Source organism: Phoenix dactylifera, unplaced genomic scaffold (genome assembly GCF_009389715.1).
Source record: "Phoenix dactylifera cultivar Barhee BC4 unplaced genomic scaffold, palm_55x_up_171113_PBpolish2nd_filt_p 000783F, whole genome shotgun sequence".
NCBI classification, from domain to species: domain Eukaryota; kingdom Viridiplantae; phylum Streptophyta; class Magnoliopsida; order Arecales; family Arecaceae; genus Phoenix; species Phoenix dactylifera.
The window spans coordinates 34,786-56,576 of record NW_024068153.1 but is presented as its reverse complement, the minus strand read 5'-3'; the positions used below and the strand labels follow the sequence as shown (position 1 = coordinate 56,576).

At 43.7% G+C, this 21,791-nt stretch overlaps 1 protein-coding gene across 1 annotated transcript; it reads left to right on the top strand.

The window, feature by feature from the left end:
• The first annotated feature begins 418 nt into the window (after positions 1 to 418).
• On the top strand, positions 419 to 5,756 carry LOC103696653 (cation/H(+) antiporter 19-like). The gene is made up of 4 exons (XM_008778337.3): positions 419 to 590; positions 794 to 1,065; positions 2,971 to 3,969; positions 4,089 to 5,756. Exons 2-4 carry the CDS (start codon positions 865 to 867, stop codon positions 5,307 to 5,309), a joined length of 2,421 nt encoding a protein of 806 aa, XP_008776559.1. The 5' UTR covers positions 419 to 590; positions 794 to 864; the 3' UTR covers positions 5,310 to 5,756.
• Positions 5,757 to 21,791: the final 16,035 nt, after the last annotated feature.

Here is a 21,791-nt window from a genome sequence, read left to right as displayed (position 1 = left end):
TTAAAGAGGAGGAGGAGGAGGAGGAGGAGGAGGAGGAGGAGGAGGAGGCACGTCTATTCAAGGAGACGCAAACAGCTGGCGGAGAGGGAATAAAAATTGCTATTTGAGCCTGGGATGCAAGTAGGGAACTGCTGTGGAATCCGTCCGCGAACTGCTTCCTTTGATGGATTGAAACGAGAAGGCGTGGCGGAGGAACCTGGACATGCGGGCGTCCGCATACGTAACTTTGTCGGGAGATGAAGGGAGAGGGGGTGAGAGAGAGTCAACGTTGGTGGAATTTGTAACTCGGGGGTCCTCTTAAGCTAGTCGCAGGCTAGCGCTGGATCAAAAACACCTAGGGGGTGCCACGTCAGGACTTTATCAGGGATGGCTGCTCGTGGAGGCTATAAATAGAGCGAGAGAGAGAGGCACCCACACACCCAGGACCATCGCCCATTGCCCTTCATCAACTGCCCACAAAAGACCTACAACTAGTTTGGTATGAGTTCAGTTCACACGTAGAGTTCCCCCGATCTCTCCTGGAATTTCTCTCAACAGCAACAACTAATAGGCGGTCACCGCCATCCCCTGCTACTCCTAGAGATAGAGAGGTAGGCAATCCCATTTCCTCTTCTGTCATTGTGTAGCTATCAGTCCTTTCTCTTTTATTAGTTTCCACTGAATCAATTCTTTCTCCATATCCATTCTATTCGATCCAATCGATTAATCAAACGTCTCTTCATCGTCACTAATTCATATCAAGGAGGCTGCCGGTCTTTTATTTAATTTTTTTCCGCAATCAACATATATACAGGGAGAGCCGCGGGCGGTGGTGGAGTAGAGAGAGAGAGAGCAGGCACGGAGAAAAACAGGTAGGTGGCGGAGATGGCGACGACGAACGGGACGACGATAGCATGCAAGGCGCCGATGAAGGCAACGTCGGATGGGGCGTGGCAGGGGGACAGCCCACTGCACCACGCGCTGCCGCTGATCATTCTCCAGATCTGCCTGGTGGTCGTCGTCACCCGATCCCTTGCTTTTCTCCTCCGGCCTCTCCGTCAGCCCCGCGTCATCGCCGAGATCATCGTGAGTTTTTTCTTCTTTCGTTTTTTTTTCTTTCGCGACCCTCTCTCTCGTGTTTTTAACTAGCTGACTGTTATCTTGCTAAGTTTTTTTTATGAAAAGAGAGGAAAAACCACCCTGTCAAATATTATTTAGACGATGATTACCCAAGCAACCAAGGGATTGATAAGACTCCATCACAGATATTAGATTCCTACCGGGATTGTTATCTTGTTCAGTTGTTTCCAAGATATAAACATGATCATAGAGGTAGAGCCCTCCTCCCTCTTCTTCTTCCTCGCTTTGAATAATACATGTATACGTTGGGAGCAAATGTCCCGAGCGCTGTCAGTGTACATATGGAGAGAAAAACTGTTGAGGAATAACAAATACAAAGAAGACTTTTATTACGAGTGGAGGCCGATATTTTTTCCATCGCTTATTTTTTCCTCTTTTTTTTTTCTTCCTACCTTTGAACTAATTGATGAACTAAATAATAGAACACGAAACACTGCTCTCTAGAAGGGTCGACTACTAGCTGTTCTGGAATTAACAAATCCCTCCATCCTCTACTTGTCCGAGAACCACGTCATTATAGGATCACCTTCTCGTTGTAGGTGGCTTGATCTTCCTTGCTCGATAGCTTTCTTATTTTCATATAACACACACCACCTTTTTTCGTTAATTATTTAGAGTCGAGTCTTGCCCCAACTCCAAGTGGAATGCGATACCCTGCGGAAAACACCTGCCACGGCTACATATCCGTGACTTTGTATTTCTCCTTTAACAATTATTATCTTTCTATTATAATTTATTTTACCATAACAAGCAACTAAAACTTGCTGATAGTTAAAAATATCTCCTAGTAATATACCAAAGCAAGCAGCATGATAATATAAGCTATATATCGTTAAGTAAATATTATAAATCTAACAAATCGATGGGTTGGATAAATGGCTATAAATTGCACGCAGGTCCTCTTACTATGATACTTGCGTGGTTGCTTATTTGTCTTATATTTTGGATATTCGTCTATTCTTATCAAGGTTTCAATAAAGCTTGTATACCCACACAGTAGGGCCCTTTGGAACTTTATTTATTACAACTACCAAACATTACATGTACAATGCATATTTGATGAATTACAAATAAAATATAAAATTAGATTGTCAACCTGAAATGAAAAAGAAAATTATATCAGTTAATTGAATAAACAAAGTTGTATTTAATCAATTTTAAGAATAATAATCTAGACATTTTGACTCCTTTAGTTTATTGTTTGATTTCCCAGCTCTTACTAGAACCATAATGTGATTATTGCACTTGTTATATTAGGTCGAGGAATGAGTTGAATGAAAAAAATATAATAGCAGATATGTTCAAAATGGTGTAAACTGTAGGAAAAAAATAGTACATAGCACATTTTTGGTAGAAGCATATGGTTGCTAGCTTTAACATTTTTAATTTTTTTAAGTATTACTAGAATATATTGTTTTTTTCGATCCACAGGCTTCCAAATGACCCTACTTATTATATTATAGGCAATCAGAAGTTAACAAGGAAAATACCTTTTTCAATAAGACACAACTAGAGATACTTTACCAGGAAATATGTCTTTTCAGGAGGGATACAATTATTACGAAGAAATAAATCTTTTGAGGGAAAGATGCAGCTCCAAGAGATATCTTTTTGAAGGCACATAGCTCTTGCCAAGAAAGATGTTCTTTCAAAAGGAATAAAACTAACTGCAAAAGACGTATTTCTTAGACTACTCAGAAAGACAACCATAAACAGAATTACATAGCCATATAGACCTGGATATAATCCAATTTAGATCTTTTTATTGGCGCCGCCGCGGCTAGTTTGTTTGTTTGTTTATTTATTATATGCTTGTGATTAAAGTTTGCCGTCGAACATGGATTGCCGCAGGGTGGGATCCTGCTGGGCCCCTCGGCCCTAGGCCGCAGCAAGAGGTTCCTGAACTCGGTGTTCCCCAAGGAGAGCCTCACCGTGCTGGACACCGTCGCCAACATCGGGCTCTTGTTCTTTCTGTTTCTCGTTGGATTGGAACTGGACCTCCGGGCCATACGGCGTACGGGCAAGAAAGCTCTGGCCATCGCCCTGGCGGGCATCTCCCTCCCCTTCGTGCTGGGCATCGGCACCTCCGTCGTCCTCCGCTCCACCGTCGTCAAGGGCACCCGCCAGGGCCCCTTCCTCGTCTTCATGGGCGTTGCCCTCTCCATCACTGCCTTCCCCGTCCTCGCTCGCATCCTCGCCGAGCTCAAGCTCCTCACCACCGATCTAGGCCGCATGGCCATGTCCGCAGCCGCCGTCAACGACGTCGCCGCCTGGATCCTCCTCGCCCTCGCCATCGCCCTCTCCGGCTCCGGCTCCCCGCTCATATCCCTCTGGGTCCTCCTCACCGGCGCCGCCTTCGTCGCCCTCGCCGCCCTCCTCCTCCGCCCTGCCCTCGCATGGATGGCCTGCCGCTCACCCGACGGCGAGCCTGTCAAGGAGGCTTACATCTGCGCCACTCTCGCCACTGTCCTGGCCGCGGGCTTCGTCACCGACACCATCGGCATCCATGCCCTCTTTGGGGCCTTCGTCGTGGGCATCATCGTTCCCAAGGACGGGCCCTTTGCCGGGGTGCTAATCGAGAAGGTGGAGGATCTCATCTCGGGGCTCTTCCTCCCGCTCTACTTCGTGTCCAGCGGCCTCAAGACCAACGTCGCCACTATCAGTGGGGCCCGCTCCTGGGGCCTCCTCGTCCTCGTCATAGCCAACGCCTGCCTTGGCAAGATCGCCGGCACCGTCATCGTCTCCCTCATCGTCCGGATACCCGCCCGGGAGGCCCTCACCCTCGGTTTCCTCATGAACACCAAGGGCCTCGTCGAGCTTATCGTCCTCAACATCGGCAAGGACCGCAAGGTGGCGAGTCAATACTAATCGCGCTATGTTACGTTATGTCCAGTTTATGTTTTCCTTTATTTTTTTCTTCCTTTCGCTTCGCTGACCCACCCGATTATCGGTTTGTAACTCTTCGACAGGTGCTGAACGACGAGGCATTCGCCATCCTGGTACTGATGGCACTGTTCACCACCTTCATCACCACGCCCATCGTGGTGGCCATCTACAAGCCGGCCCGGCGCGCGGCGCCTTACAAGCACCGTACCGTGGAGCGGGCCGACACCGAGAGCGAGCTCCGCGTGCTGGCCTGCTTCCACGGCAACCGCAACATCCCCACCATGATCAACTTGATCGAGTCCTCCCGCGGCACCCGCCGCCGCCGCGTCACCGTCTACGCCATGCACCTCATAGAGCTATCCGAGCGCTCCTCTGCCATCTCCATGGTCCACAAGGCCCGCCGGAATGGGCTCCCCTTCTGGAACAAAGTCAGCCGTGGAGCGGCGGGGAACGGCGACCAGGTGGTGGTGGCCTTCGAGGCCTACCAGCAGCTTAGCAGTGTCGCCATCCGGCCCATGACCGCCATCTCCGACATCCACACCATGCACGAGGACATTGTCGCCAGCGCCCTCCAGAAGCGCGCCGCCGTCATCATACTTCCCTTCCATAAGACGCAGCGTCTGGACGGCTCCCTCGAGTCCCTTGGCACCGCCTTCCAGTACGTCAACCAGCGCGTCCTTCGCCACGCCCCCTGCTCCGTCGCTATCCTCGTCGACCGCGGACTCGGCGGCGCAGTCCAGGTCTTGGCCAGCGACGTCTCCTATACCATCGCCGTGCCCTTCTTCGGGGGTCCGGACGACCGCGAGGCCCTCGCCTATGGCGCCCGCATGGCCGAGCACCCAGGCATCGCGCTCACCGTCGTCCGCTTCCTCCTGCCGTCTCTCCCTGCAGAAGTCGACGCCGACGAGCGCGCCGCCGACGTGGCAGCGTTGTCGGACTTGGCAACCAAGGCTGCGGAGGACTCGTCGTCCGTCAAGTACGAAGAGCAGGCGGTGGCAGAGCGAGCCGAAGTCGTGGGGGTCATCAAGGCTTTGGGCCGGTGCAACCTCTTTCTGGTGGGGAGGTCGCCGCAGTCCGGGGTGCTGCGACTGGTGGAGCGGACGGACTGCCTGGAGCTGGGTCACGTGGGAAGCTACCTGGCGTGCTCGGAGTTCTCAACGTCGGCGTCGGTTCTGGTGATCCAGCACTACGATTCCAGGGCCGATCCGTCGATGCTGGTGGAGGAGGTGGCGGAGATCCAGGACGTGTCCGACACCCCGCTTGCCATTGTAACGCCGGAGTCCTCCTCCCCCCATCTGAAATAAAGAAATGGGACCCACGGAACTCGGTGTGGGCCCTGTGATATCTGTTTTCCTCTGGTGACTAGGCTGGTGGGTCCTCCGCATGATCATCATCGTCGTCGTCAGGTGGTTGGTTCCCGGCTCTTTATTTCCCTCTGTAAGTGCGCGTTGGCCTTGCTTTGATTCGGTGTGCGAAGGGTCATGGAAGCCGTAGAATGATGTATATGTACAACAGGGTAGTCAGTGAGCGAGTTCCCCAAGAAGAAAGGGACGAGGTTGGCTGCGGGGGTGAGGAAGTCCGGCGAGGTTTGATGGGTCTCCTTTCATTTCACCGGAGGAGGGCCCCCCTGGGGAGGGACGGCGGAGTCTCAGGCTCGCGATGATAGCCAAGAACAGTGTAATGTTGTCCTTTACTGCATGCGAAATCGGCTAAGATAAGCGTAACACGTGCTTGCTAGCCTTTTTATCGTCTGCCCTCCTCTCCCGGTGCCCTGCACGACCGCGTATCTCATATTGGTCATCTTAAAAATCATGTCGAATATCCCAGTATATTAATCAGACGACAACATGCGTCGAGCAAAACTAACAGCCAATTAAATTTCTAAATAATTAGCATGATCAGTAATAGCTCGACGCAATCTTAACTGCGAGAAAAGAAATATTGTAACAGTCTAGTTGACAGATAAAAAAAACGTTCGATCATATTGCACCTGAAAAATAATATTTTAACCACTTTGATAGGCGGATATAAAAAGAGTTTAACGGCTCGTCCGTGAATCGCACGATCCTAACCATATAGATCCGCACATTCTTCCATATGAATACCAAATACGGGACCCTCTAAGTGTAAAGAGAAATCCAAATACCATACTCTCATATTTCTATATCTCTTCATCTCTTCTATTTTCTTTCGGAACACTGCAGACTTAATTAAGCATTGGACGGTCCTCAGCCGAGCGTGTTTTGATGACATGCTAATCATTTTTGTGGTTGGAAATCAGCTCCAACATCATGCAACACTCCTCCAACTCAGCCGAGCAGAACAACTCCTCCATTAGCTCATTCGTCCGGCAGGTCTAGTTTTGAGCAACAACAAATTGGCGCTAAAGGAAGAGCCCTCTTCCTCTAAGGTTTCTCTAAAGATTTAATAGAGATGAAGTCCAGATGGAATAACTACCATTCTACCAATAAGCCACTGCAGAAGTCTAACAACACTTAGCCTAGCCTTCGGTGGTCTTCAACTTTGCAACCAATTATTGACCCCGTAACGATCGAGCAATTTAATCTGTTTGTCCAACAATTGCAGACCCTAGAAGTAGTTCGGGGTATGCAACATCCAAACCAACAAACTACTACGACACCATCAGACTGCCAAGACAATCTAGCACATAACATTGGTCAAGACAATCAAGCACATAACCATCTAGCCCAGAGAACTCCAGCCATCACAGTCGGAAAAGCTCTCGAATAGAGAAGCCAACCTCGATCGAAGGAACAAGGAGATTGTTGCCCAGCTATGCAGCCCAAGAGGGGGGTGAATTGGGCTTTTCAAAAATTTTAAACAAAATGCAGCAGAATAGAATTTCATGAGTGTGTGTGATTTGCAATTGATAATGAATAGTAAGAAAATATGTAGGAGTTCAAGCACACAGATTAAACACTACAAACACAATAAATTTATAGTTGTTTAGTGCCAACCCTGTACTTTCATCCATTTTCCAAGATACCCTTCTCAAATTTTTTTACTATAATCCCTCCAAGAGTACAGTCCGATTATTTTGACAACTCACAATCAACCCAGTTGATTTTCACTGGAACTCAACCAAAACCAGCACGAAGCCTTTTTCCAAACTCAATACAATCCAATTCAAGATTTGGATGGACCTTTTTCCAAGTTTCAATCTCTAAAACTTGTTACAATAGGGTATAAAAAAATATATAATAAAAATAAATTACAACTCCTTAAAGGTAGATACAAAGAATGAATGGAGCTTTGAATTAGTTGGTTGGCCTTGAATAAATAGTGAAGGATATGATCTTTCAGCTCTCAATGAATGCACTTGAATATTCTTTTCCTTTTGTGAACTTATTTTCTTCCTTTTTAGAAGGCTTTCTATTTCTTTGACCTTAATCACTCCTTCTTTCTTCCTTTGGCCATTCCTATGGATTTGTACCACTTAGGAGTGGTTGAAATAAAAACAACCATTTTGATTTATAGAAAAATTAGTCGTTATTGTAATCAAGAGCAAACAGATCGACTTATCTTTTTTAGGGGTCGACTCATGTTGTTCATGGGTCCACTCGTGATCTTTAGCGATCGAATAGAAATAGCTATAGTTTTTGCTACGCTCTATCTTTCACATGTGGCCATTGTGGGGTCAACTCTTTTGTTTTGGGGGTTGATTTGTCCATTGACAGAAGTCGACTCATTATCTTCATCAGTCAACTTGCCTATAAGCTATTTTTGATTGCTCTTTGTCTTTTTTCTATGGCCACTCATGGGTCATTAGAGTCGACCCATATTGACAGGGGTCGATTAAAATTTACTGTCATTGTAAAAGAGGAGAGTCTCACTCTCACTCTCACCAAAGAAAGGGGCTTGGTGGTGTGGGATTTGGAAAAGAGGAGATAATAAAGGATCAAGATGAGAGAGTCTCACTCTCACCTAATCCTTGGGTGGATGTGAAAGGAGGTTGGAGTCTCACCAAGATCCTTTCAATCTCTCTTAGTGTCGCACCAAGAAAAAGAGAAATCACTTCTCTTACATTGAACACTCACAAAAATTTTCGAAACAATGTAATCTTTATTTTATTCTTCAACCTCTTCTTTAAATAGAGTAATAAGTTGGGCTCTTACAATCTGAAATTTAAAGGACTCCTACATCAACAAGGACTCTTTTAAATTTAATTCAAACAATTGACTCATTCAACCAAATTTAAATTAGATTCCTAATAGGACTAGGACTTCTTATGCCACATGGAAGAGAGTCCAAATCAACTAGGACTCTTCCGCAAATGCCACATGGAACAAATCAGCAAACTCCTAATGAATCAAGGACTCTTCAATGCCATGGACTCAATTAAATTAGGTGTTGGAACTACTAAACCTAATGTGACTTGAACTAATCCTTATATGGACTCAATCTAACATTGGACACACCCAATGTTGGACCCAAACAAGACTTTTAATCATCTTGGACTCTTTAATTGGCACATGACTAAGAGTCTAAATTAGCTAAGACTCTTTTACATGACTCATGGACTTAATGTGACTCGACTCATGGACTCGTTGTCACTTGAGTCATGCACACGCTGCATTATGGTTGCTGGAACTCTTGGAACCCAATGTGCTTTGGTGCTCATCCAAGGAGAGGACTCATTCTCCATGCACACCCTAGGATTGGGCTCATGCACCTGCATCAATTTTTTCCTGTTGAGACGAACTCGACTCCGTCGAGTTGGGGCTGATTTGAAGAATTCTACTTTGGGTGGGATTCGCCATTTGGTGTGCGCATGGGTGCGGGCTGATGCGCGTTGGATGAGCTCTAGTGGAACTGGGACTCTAGGCTGATGTGATGACGAGCCGCCAACTGGATGACCAAACATGGATGCGGGTCTGGTGCGCACGGGATGTAGATCCGGTGCGCACAGGATGCAATTTCGGGCAAACGCTGGGAGATGGTGCTGCATGCGGCTGCTATGGCTGCGACACTTGGTTGTGGCCTTGTGCGCAGGCGCTAGGCATAGCACCATGTGTGGATCAGCTGGTCATTGCATGTGCTTCTCTCAGCTTCTTCGAAAAATCAGATTATTCTCCTTGAAATTATATGGTATCACTTCTAAAATTTTAGATCCGACCTCCTTCGCAATCGTCGTGAATGTGTCCTCATCTTCATGGTTGATTTCCTCGATTCGCCGCATAGACAATCCGAAGTGATACGCGCGCAGGGAATAACAATGGGAATGTTTGTCATACTTCACTTGTCGATCATACAACCAAGGTCTTTCTAGAAGGATGTGGCACGCCTTCATGGGCAGAATATCACACCACATGTCGTCATGGAAGTCCTTGACTAGTGAGAAGCTAACCAGGCACCTTTGCTTGATAGGAATGGAGGTGTCTGTCGGGATACCCCCGCATGCGTTGCGATGATCGCAGCGAAAATACGTGTGCAGGGTCATTCATCACATGAACGTCCTAGGAAATGTAGATTTCAAAAAAATTCTCAGTTCTCTAACTCAGAAATTTATGAAATCTAAAGGATAGATTAAAATTAATTACTTGATTATTTTCAGATCTACGATTAATAATTGTAAAGATCCTATCTTTACCTTGAGCGGGTAGATTTTCACCGCTATCTGATGATCGTAGAGATCGGGTTCGCTTGAAGCCGCACAAGTGTTCGGCTTTTACGGATATCCACATGAAGATCAGGATTGATCGAGGTTGCGATCTCACCGGAGTGCTAGCTCCCTTGCAGAGGTCTTTTGATGGTTAAAACTTCTCTAAGCAATCAATTCTTGATTGCTCTCAAGAGCAGGAAGAAGGAGAAGGAAGAAACACTTTCTTTCCTTTCCTTTGTCATGGAAGAAGAAGGATTAGAAGGGGAGGGAGAAGATCCAATCTTGTTGCCCCTTTCTTTTTCCTTGCAGATGGATGAAGGAGGAAGAGGAGAGGCCGCCATCCACACCTTTTTCTTTGATGCTCATGGCTGAAAAAGGAGGAAATCCCCTTGTCCCTTGCGGCTGAAAAAGGGTGAGAGAGAAGTTGGAGGCTGCCCCCTTTATTCCCTTCTTAAAACTCTAGGCGTATGGAGCTCCTAAAAATTAGGAGCCCACACGTCTATCCCTTTCTTGGAGGAGGGGCGTACGCCCCTCCCTTTGTGCCGCACAAAGAAAAACAAGGAAAGGAGGGGCGCACGCCCCTCCTCTTGTGTGACTAATTTCTTTCCACAAAAGGATTAGGTGGCCTCAGCCCCTCCTCTCATGTGACTAATTTCTTTCCACAAAGGGATTAGGTGGCCTCATGTTTATTCATAAGGGTCCTAATCTGATTAGGACCCAATTAGATCATGACCCAATTGAACTCTTCAATCCTAATCTAATTAGGAGTCATCTTCATCTATTAGACAAAAAATTAATTAGGACTCTAGGAATCCTAATCTAATTAGGATTCATATAATTTTAGTTCTAATCCAATTATAACTTTAAGAATCCTACTCTAAGTAGGACTCTTATTTAATTTGAAGTCCTAATCCAATTAGAACTCTAAGAGTCCTACTCTTGAACCTTATCAAATAAGATCAAGCCCAATTAATTAAGTCCAATTGATTTAATCAAATTGCAATTAATTCCTTCTTCAACTCACTAACTCTTAGTGGTTAAACTAATTATCAATCAAATTGACAATTACAAACTATTGTGATTTCAAATCACAATTCAACCATTTGATCGATCAGATCTGCTATTATGTGTCACCCCATAGGTTCTATTCTGTCTGGTAGTAAGATACATTGTGATCCTTATCACAATATTATTGAAACTCCTTTCAATGGGTTGGAACAATTCTAACTCTTCTCATTCGGATTCACTGATCATCAAGTGAATGCCTTTGAGTCTTATAATCCACCAGTGACACGTAGCAGCATGTAGTGGCAACCCAACAGAATGTAATAGATGAATCTCTAGGTGTAGTTAGCGTATGATACGGTACCTCTATCGTATATTCCGACAGGATGGAGGTCATGGGCAACTCGTCAAATTTCATCATCTGTCATATGTAAAATTTATTCGACTCTAGTTCGAGATTGAAAAACTTTTTTTCTAAAAACTACCTTGGCCAAGGATCTATGAACTCAGTCTCATAAATCATATAGGATCTCTCCTAATCTATCAAGGTCGATAGATTTCATCTAGATGCACCCTTACTTCTATAATGAACCCACTGCAGCCAATTTGCACAAGAACCCAGATGGATAGAGCCCATGTTTATGTGCTCGTCAAACTATAGCAACCTCACTGTAAATAGCTGAGGCATCGCAGGTTAAATGACCAGTCATACAACTGTAGCATCAAGTAAGTCACTGACGAGTAGATAGACATTCAAGTGACTACTTGCTATGGTCATGCTCAGTACCCTTATTTTCTAACAAGCACTTGCACAATTACTCGAGTATCCCCACACTGTAGACTCAAGACTCGTCCATCAAAGAAAGCAATCTGTGCCCTAATCTCAGCGGATCGATCACCATCCTCGTGATGATCCATCGATCAGGAGGAATTAAGAGTTAATCACCAATGTCACATGACTCAAATTTTCAACTCTTGAGAATATGCGTCATCATCTTATTAATTTCTTGGACGATTCATGGACACACAAGAACATGAATGAAAAGAATGCCCAACTTAATAAATTCATAATTAGGTCAAGTATAAATTTATATTCCAGAATAAAATAATGCATCAACCAAATTGGCTTCTAGGGCATACTTCTAACAGTGTCATCGATCCAACTTACCTGGTACGACTTAGGATGAAATTCCAATTTCAGCTTCATTTTTTTCAGCAAGTCGTTGGAGATGATGTTCGTGCAGCTCCCGTTGTTGATGATGAGGTTCATGACCTTGTTGTTGTGCTCGACACGGGTATGGAAGATGTTGGTACGTTTCCAATCTTCTACCACGTTCTCCTTTTGTTTGCTACCCGTGACTTGACCCAATCCTTACATGGACTCAATCTAACATTGGTACCCATTGTTGGACCGAAACTCCTTAATTCAAGACTCCTAATCAACTTGGACTTTTTAATTGACACATGACTAAGAGTTCAAATTAGCTAGGACTCTTTTACACGACTCATGGACTCAATGTGACTCAACTCATGGACTCGTTGTCACTTGACTCATAGACACGCTGCATTATGGTTGCCGAAATTTTTGAAACCCAATATATTTTGGTGTTCACCCAAGGAGAGGACTCAATCTCCATGCATACCCTAGGATTGGGCTCATGCTCCTACATTAAGTCCCCCTATTGAGAAGAACTCGACTCCGTCGAGTTAGGGCTGATTTGAAGAATTCTACTTCGGGTGGGATTCGCCATTTGGAACTAGAACTAGTGGCCTAAGTCGACTAGTGGAACTTACTTGGTACGACTTAGTGGAACTAGAACTCCAGGCTGATGTGATGACGGGCTTCCAACTAGATGACCAGGCATGGATGCGGGTCTGGTGCGCACGGGACACAGAACTGGTGCACACAGGATGCAAGTTCGGGCGAACACCGAGAGATGGTGCTGCATGCGGCTACTACGGTTGCGACGTTTGGTTGCGGCCTTGCGCGTGGGCGCTGGGCATGGCACCGTGTGTGGATCAGCTGGTCACTATGTGTGCTTCTCTCGGCTTCTCCGAAAAATTAGATTATTCTCCGTGAAATTGGATGGTATCACTTCTGAAATTTTAGATCTGACCTCCTTCGCAACCGTCGTGAATGTATCCTCATCTTCATGGCTGATTTCCTCGATTTGCTACATAGGCAATACCCTTTGGATTACTGAATTTTCGAGTTTGAATTCAGCAATCCAAAATGACTTTAGAACAATTTTCTTATTGGCATACATTAAGGAATAACAATGAAAATGTCCATCATACTTCACCCATCGATCATACAACCAAGATCTTCCTAGAAGGATGTGGCACACCTTCATGGGCAAAACTATCAGATGTATGCCCTAAAAGCCAATCTGGCTGACACATAATTCATTCTGGGACATAGTATTTTACTTGACTTTATTATTGTTTAATAATAATAGGCATCGTTTTCATTTATATTATGTATGTGTCTATGAATCGTCCAAGAAATTAATAAGATGATGATATATATTCTTAAGAGTTGAGAATTTGAGACATATGTCATTGGTGATTAATTCCTAAATGCTCCTGATCGCCGGAGCATTATAAGAATGGTGATTGATCCGATGAGATTAGTGCACAGATTACTATCCTTTTGGATGGATGAGTCTCGAGTCTATAGTGTAGGAATACTGGAGTGATAGTGCATGTGCTTATTAGAAAACAAGAGTACTGAGCGTGACCAATGTAAGAAGTCACTTGAATGTCTATCCACTCATCAGTGACTTACGTAATGTTGCAGTAGTATGACTGGTCCTTTGACCTGTGGTGCCTCTGCTATTCACAGTGAGATTGCTGTAGTTTGACTGCACATATATATAGTCTCTAGCTATATGGGTCCTTGTAATGCAGATTGGCTACAGTAGATTCACTGTAGGAGTAGAGTGTGCACGTACATAGAATCTATCGATCTTGATAGATAAGGAGTAGTCCTATATGATTTATGAGACTGAGTTCGAAATACCTCGATCGGGGGCAGTATGTACAGTGGAAAAGGAGTTTTTCACTCTCGAACTAAAGTCGAATAAATCTTGACATATGACAGACAATGGGGTTTGATGAGTTATCCATGACCTCCGTCTTGTAGGGATCCACGATAGAAGAAATATATCATATGATAACTGCACCTACATGTTCATCTATTTTATTCTGTTGGGTTGCCACTACATGCTGCTAGGTGTCACTGGTGGATGGTGAGACTCACAGAGATTATCTTGATGGTCAATGATCCCTGGTGAGATGAGTTGGAATTGTTCCAACGCATTAAAAGGAGATTTCAATGATGTTGTGATAAAGATCACAATATATCTTACTACCAGACAGAATAGAACCTATGGGTCACACACATTAGAGGTATTGATTGATCTGATAGTTGGATTGTGATTTGGAATCACAATAGATTATGATTATCAATTTGATTGATAATTGGTTTAACCCACTAAAAGTTAGTGAGTTGAAGAAGGAATAATTGCTATTGGATTGCAATTTGATTGAATCAATTGAACTTAATTAATTGGGCTTGATTTTATAAGATAAGGTTCAAAAGTCCTACTTGGAGTAGGACTTTCAGAGCCCTAATTAGATAAGAACTAAAAATTATTGTTGGGAACCCGCCCATGCCGCAGAAAAATTTCAAAAATTTCAGATGCAGCGGAAGAGGCATGCGCGGGATCAACCGTTTATCGCATGAACGTTGTTTAAAACCGTTCGTAGATAGATAAGGATTAAAAACTTTTAAATAACATTAGAAGATCAGATCTTCACCTTATGCGGGTAGATGATCACCGCAAACTGATGATCGTGGTTTTGGATGAAGGTTCGCTTGAAGCCGTTCAAGTGTCCGGCCTCTACGGGTATCCACACGAAGCAGGAACCGATCCAAACGTTCCAATCTCCTCGGGGTGCTAGCTCCCTTGCAGAGATATGTTTTTGATGGCTGATCACCTCCCTTTCAATCAACTCTTGATTGTGCTTGGGAGGAGGAAGAAGAAGGAGGGATCTTGAAGGAGAATCAAAGCACCTTGCAGCCCTTTTCTTTCCCCTGCGTTGGATGAAGCAAAGGAGGAGGGAGGAGGCTACCGCCAAGCTTTCTTCTTCTCACCTTTTTGCTGATGGCGGCTGAAACCAAGAGGGGAGAAGGGTGGCCACGAGTTGGAGAGGAGGAGGGCTTCACTTATCATTAGGGCACCTCCTTTCAAAGCCTTTTAAAGGCATCTAGGGCTCCTATTTGGTTTAGTCCAAATCATGAATCAATTGGGTTCAATCTATGCTAGTCCTAATCCAATTAGAACTTGAATGAACCATGACTCAATTGAACTCTTCAATCCTAATCTAATTAGGAGTCATCTTGATTCATTGGATTAATAATTAATTGGGACTTAAGAAATCCTAATCCAATTAGGACTTGTTTAATTCTAGTCCTAATCCAATTAGGACTCTAATTTGAATTCGAAGTCCTAATCCGATTAGGACTCTAGGAATCCTACTCCAAGTAGGAATCTAAATTTAATTCAAAACTTCTAATCTAATTAGGATTATAGGAATCCTACTCCAAGTAGGAATCCTAGTCCTACTCCAAATAGGATTTTCAGTCCAAGTAGGAATCCCAGTCCAAGTAGGATTTCTAGTCCTAATCCAATTAGGACTCTACGAATCCTACTCCAAGTAGGACTCTTGTTTTAAGTCCAAATAATCAATTCCCTTTGTTCCTTCTTCAACTTATTATCAATCGAATTGATTACTTGTGATTCCTAATCACGATTCAACCATCGGATCGGTCAATGCCTCTAGTGTGTGTGACCCTATAGGTTCTACTCTGACTGGTAGTGAGATATATTGTGATCTCTATCACAATATCATTGAAAACTCCTTTCAATGGATCAGAACGATTCCAACTCTACTCATTAGGATTAATCGATCATCGAGATAATCCCTGTGAGTCCCACCATCCACCAGTGACACCTAGCAGCATGTAGTGGCTATCCAGTAGAATAGAATGATGAACCTCTAGGTGCAGTTATCATGTGATATAGTCCTTCTATCGTGGATTCCTACAGGACGGAGATCATGGATAACTCGTCAAACCCCTTCGTCTGTCATATGTCAAGATTTATTCAACTTAAGTTCGAGAGCGGAGAACTCTTTCTCCACTGTGCAATCTGCCTTAGCCGAGGTCTTACGAACTCAGTCTTATAAATCACATAGGATCTCTCCTTATCTATCAAGGTCGATAGATTCCTTATAGGTGCATACACTACTCCTACAGTGAACCTACTGCAGCCAATCTACACTGCATGGACCCATATGGCTAGAGACCATGTATTTGTGCAGTCAAACTACAATAACCTCACTGTGAGTAGCCGAAGCATCGTAGGTCAAAGGACTAGTCACACTACTGCAACATCAAGCAAGTCACTGACGAGTGGATAGACATCCAAATGACTTCTTGTGTTGGTCACGCTCAGTACCCTTATTCTCTAACAAGTACCTGCACTATTACTTCAGTGTCGCCACACGTGGACTCGAGTCTCGTCCATCCATAAGGAAAGCAATGTGTGCACTGATCAGATCGATCACCGTCCTTGTGATGATCCATTGATCAGGAGCATTCAGAAATTAATCACCAATGATGCATGGCTCAAATTCTTAACTCTTAAGAATACGCATCATCATCTTATTAATTCTTGGACGATTCATAGACACATAAATAATATGAATAGAAAGATGCCTTTATTTATTCAATAATAAATAGTCAAGTACAAAATTATGTCCCTAGAATTAATAATGTGTCAGCCAAAATTGGCTTCTAGGGCATACATCTAACAATCTCCCACTTGCACTAAAGCCAATCAGTTATATATCTGAGTCCCATCTTCTCAAGGTGGGCTTCAGTCTTTTGTTGACTTAACTGCTTAGTGAACGGGTCTGCCACGTTGTCCGCGGAGTCTACTCTCTGCACCTCGACATACTTCTTCTCAACATAGTCGCGTATGAGGTGGAAGCGCCACTCTATATGCTTGGACTTCTGATGAGACCTTGGCTCCTTAGCAAGAGCTATGGCGCTATTATTATCGCAGTAGAGTGTTATGGCATCTGATGTCATCATGTCCAATTCTGCAATGAATTTCTTGTACTAAAAGCCTTCTTTAGCAGCTTCAGAGGCGGCAATGTATTCAGCTTCTATAGTAGAATCAGCAATAATTGGTTGTTTAGAACTTTTCCAATTCACCGTACCACCATTGCACAAGAATACATATCCAGATGTTGACTTCCTATCATCGACATCAGTCATGAAGTCTGAATCAGTGTACCCTTCTACCTTTAACTCTGATGATCCTCCAAAAACCAAGAATAAATCTTTAGTTCTTCTCAAGTACTTAAGAATATTCTTCACAGCTGTCCAGTGTTCTTCACCTGGATTCGACTGATATCTGCTTGTGACACTCACAGCAAGGGCTATATCAGGTCGTGTACATAGTATGGCATACATGAGGCTTCCTATTGCTGATGCATAGGGGATCTTGCTCATGCGTTGAATCTCTTCAGATGTGTTGGGGCACATCTTCTTGGAGAGATGAATTCCATACCTTAGGGGTATGAGACCCCTTTTAGAGTTTTCCATGCTGAACCTTTTCAGCACTTCCTCTATGTACATCTTCTGTGATAGGCCAAGCATCCTTTTAGATCTATCTCTATAGACCTTTATTCCCAAAATATAGGATGCTTCCCCAAGGTCTTTCATGAAGAACTCTTTTGACAATTAGACCTTGACCGAGGTTAGCATGGGAATATCATTTCCTATCAGGAGGATGTCGTCCACGTACAGTACGAGAAAAACGACAGCACTCCCACTAACCTTTTTGTCAACATACAGTTTCTCTTCATTTTTGATGAAATCAAATATTTTGATTGCGTCATCGAAACGAGTGCTCCAACTTCGAGATGCTTGCTTTAGTCCATAGATGGACCTTTGCAGCTTGCAGACCTTGTGATCTCCATCACTGGAAGTGAAACCCAAAGGCTGTTCCATATAGATATCTTCATCAAGATATCCATTCAGGAAAGCAATTTTCACATCCATCTGCTAGATTTCATAATCATGAAATGCTGCAATGGCAAGCAATGTTCGGATGGATTGCAGCATGGCTACAGGTGAAAAGGTTTTCTGATAGTCAATGCCTTCGCGTTGACTATATCTTTTTGCCACTAGCCTTGCTTTATAGGTCTCTACCTTTCCATCCGAACCTATCTTCCTTTTGTAGATCCATTTGCATCCAATAGGTACAATACCTTCTGGTGGATCTACTAAGTTCCAGACTTGGTTGGAATGCATGGAGTCTAACTCTGACTTCATAGCTTCCAACCATTTCTCGGAATTGATATCAGATATCGCATCGTCGTAGGTTTTGGAATCCTGTGTGTGATCCCTATCTCCCACTAGGAACATTTCTTCGGTATCCTCTTCTAGTATACTTAAGTATCTATCGGGAGGATGGGAGACCCTACTAAATCTGCGAGATGGATGAGGGATATCGTGTACTGGCTCTGTATGAATGGGTTCGATAGGATCCATGACTCGTTGCTTTTCAGAGACTTTCTCTTCAAGCTCAATTTTCCTCCCACTGCCTCTATCAAGGATAAACTAGTTTTCCAAGAAGATGGCATGACGGCTCACAAACACATTGTGATCCTCTGAGACGTAAAAATTGTATCCTAATGACTCTTTAGGATATCCTATAAAACGAGCACTTATGGTCCTAGCCTCTAGTTTGTCCGCCTGTAGTCTTTTGATGTGGGCCGGACATCCCCAAATCTTGAGATGACCAAGACTTGGTTTCTTACCATGCCATATCTCATACGGTGTGGTAGGAACGGATTTAGAGGGAACTCTATTCAGTAGATACACTGCGGTAAGTAAGGCATCTCCCCAAAGAAACATAGGTAAATCAGTGAAGCTCATCATGGACCGGACCATATCCAATAGAGTCCGATTTCTCCTCTCTGACACCCTGTTGAGTTGAGGTGTACCCGGAGGTGTCCACTGTGAGACTATGCCGTTTTTCTTGAGATAGTTCCGAAATTTTTCACTAAGGTATTCTCCTCCTCGATCTGATCGAAGAGCCTTAAGAGGTTTTTCAGTTTGTTTTTCTACTTCATTCTTGAACTCCTTGAACTTTTCAAAAGATTCAGACTTGTGTCTCATAAGATACACATACCCATACCGTGAATAATCATCGGTAAAGGTAATGAAGTACGAATAATGTCCTCTGGCTTGCACATCGAATGGGCCACACACATCTGTGTGTACCAGGGTAAGTATTTTAGTGGTCCTCTCCCCATGTCCTACAAAGGGCAATCTAGCCATTTTTTCTTGAAGATAGGACTCGCAAATTGGATATGACTTGGAAGTCAATGAGCCGAGAAGCCCATCTTTATCCATTTTGTTCATTTGTCCTCTCCAATATGGCCAAGCCTGAGGTGCCACAAATATTTTTGGTTTATCTCATCCCTGGATCTCTTGGATCCTTTGGCACTCACTTCTTGCTCAGACACATTTACAAATACATCCATATGTAAATGATAGAGACTGTCAATCATAAAACCACGTGCGACTATTTTATTTCTGAAATAAATAGAACAGCAGTCTTTGTCAAATGTAAAAACATGACCTTCCTGTGCTAGACATGAAATAGAAATCAAATTTCTGCTAGCAGCAGGTACATAATAGCAGTCTCTAAGTAATAAACTAAAACCAGACGGTAGTCGCAGATGGTAAGTGCCCACAGCCACAGCAGCAACTTTTGCCCCGTTGCCAACCCGAAGGGTTACCGCACCTTCCGCCAGCCTTCTACTTTCCTTTAGACCCTGCATGGTAGTGCATAAATGAGCACTAGAACCAGAATCTATAACCCAACTAGAAGTAGAAGAAACCATTAGATTAGTTTCAATTATGAGCAAGTCTATACCTTCTGAAGGTGTGTCACCTTTCTTGTTCTTCAGGCTCTCGAGGTATGAAGGACAGTTTCTCTTCCAGTGGCCGTCGACATTGCAGTGGAAATATTTTTCTTTGTCATTAGCCTTTTTCTTTTGAACTTCCTTCTTTGGCTTCTTGTCTTTCTTCTGCTTCTTAGCAAGCTTCTTTTTCTTCCAAGTAGACTTTCTCTTGGAACCAGAAGTCAACTCAGCAGTAATGATATTGCCCCTTGAACCTTTCAAAGCTCCCTCAGCAATTACCAACATATTTATCAGTTCAGTCATAGTGCATTCAATCTTATTCATGTGGTAGTTTACTATAAACTGTCCAAATGAATCAGGTAGGGATTGGAGGATCAGATCTACTTGCAATTCCTTGTGCATGTTCATACCGAGCTTCTCAAGCTCCTCTAGGTCCTTGATCATAGTCAGACTGTGATCATGGATAGACTACCCCTCGCGCATCTTTGCTTTGAAGAGCCTCTTGGACACTTCGAAACGAGCTGTGCGACTCTGCTCACCATACAATTCTTGCAGGTGTGCCAGTATGTCCCTAGCAGTCTTCATATTTTCATGCTGGCATTGGAGTTCATTGGACATGGATGCCATCATATAGCACTTGACTCTAATGTCATCATCCATCCACTTTTGATGCATCTCATGCTGAACATCAGTAGCAGTGTTGGTAGTGTGGGGATATCTGAATCGAGTATGTAGCCTATTTTCTCATAGTTCAAAACAATTTTGAGGTTTCAAAGCCAATCCTTGTAATTGGTTCCGGTCAGTCGGTTGGTCTCAAGAATACGGGTCAAAGGATTTGAAGCTGACATTGTATCTGCAGAGAGTAAAGATTCTAGTTAGACTTTTGTACTTGATCCTTAATCTGTTCTAAGGTCTTTTAGAACAAATGTACCTCCCACTATTTTCTCGAATCCCTTACACTCCCCTGGTAAGAAAACGGAAATCCTACGCGACTAGGGTTTCTAGTAGGTACTGCGGTCTTACCAATCTATATGGCACCTCACCTAACAGTTATTGGTGACACAGAGATGGATGAGTGTACAACTCTTGTACAATGCTTCTCAAGCATGTTGCAGTACAACTTGGTCTCTAAGCCATGAAGACCTCACCTAACAGTTATTGGTCCCATTTCTTAGTTAAGTCAGACCCACCGTATAACCGTAGAAATAAAGTCGTCATTGGGTCCTCACCTAACAGTTATTGGTGCCCAACCCCACCTTTATCCTACAACATCTCATGTCTATAGAGAGGTCCAGCCCCCCGATGCAACTTGCCCACTGTATCCAGTCGAGACAAATCAACATCAGAAAGACCTTAGCAGCTCTACTACAGTGGAAGACCTATTGACTTAATATTAGTTAATCAGGTCTTAGTGTTTGCAACTTGAGCTCTTCATAAGAGGTAATCGAACAATTGGCCAGGTAAGCAGGTGGGAGGCTCTCCTTACTCAGAGAGTAAGGTACTAATTAAGTAACCACCTTTCATGCTTTTCTAGACACCAATTAGATCAATTAATATAATATGACTCGCTCATGTTGGTTCACTCTCGACTTGATTGAGGAGGTTTTAATTTAGGTCTCAATTGGGTTTGCTACATCACATGTAAACCTATCTACCCCGCTCTCATTCACATCACATGCAAACAGCGCATCACAGGCAGTTATAATCGCAACATCAAATAAAGCTAAACTTTAAATAGGTGATGATCATGAATTCTAATTAGGTCGTATTACAAGCACATGCACGTCAATCGATCAATTGGACTTCAACTCTTGAATTGGTTCCAAGCCTCCTTGATTCGATCCTTGATCAACTCTTGATCCCATCGCCATCAACCGCTTAGATCGTCGTTCATCTCATGCCTTGTCTTCAACTTGATCGTTGACATACATCACATCACAGAAATACAACCAGATGTAAAACAAAAATAATAATAAATTACATCCCCTTTTAGAAGGCACGCAGGCCTCTCAAAACATCAAATAAGATGCATGCAAGCATCTGAAAAATTACATGACATTACAGATCACATCGCAGGTCATTACATTTGATACCAAAAGGGTTTGAATCCTATGATCATCACCACATGCAGCAATTATAATTTTCA

What these genes read in the sequence shown, in the direction of transcription:
- LOC103696653 (XM_008778337.3), top strand. Translation starts at nt 865, where the DNA reads ATGGCGACGACGAACGGGACGACGATAGCATGCAAGGCGCCGATGAAG. An exon ending in GCGTCATCGCCGAGATCATC is followed by an intron (nt 1,066 to 2,970) that starts GTGAGTTTTTTC and finishes GGATTGCCGCAG; the next exon opens with GGTGGGATCCTGCTGGGCCC. An exon ending in ACATCGGCAAGGACCGCAAG is followed by an intron (nt 3,970 to 4,088) that starts GTGGCGAGTCAA and finishes ACTCTTCGACAG; the next exon opens with GTGCTGAACGACGAGGCATT.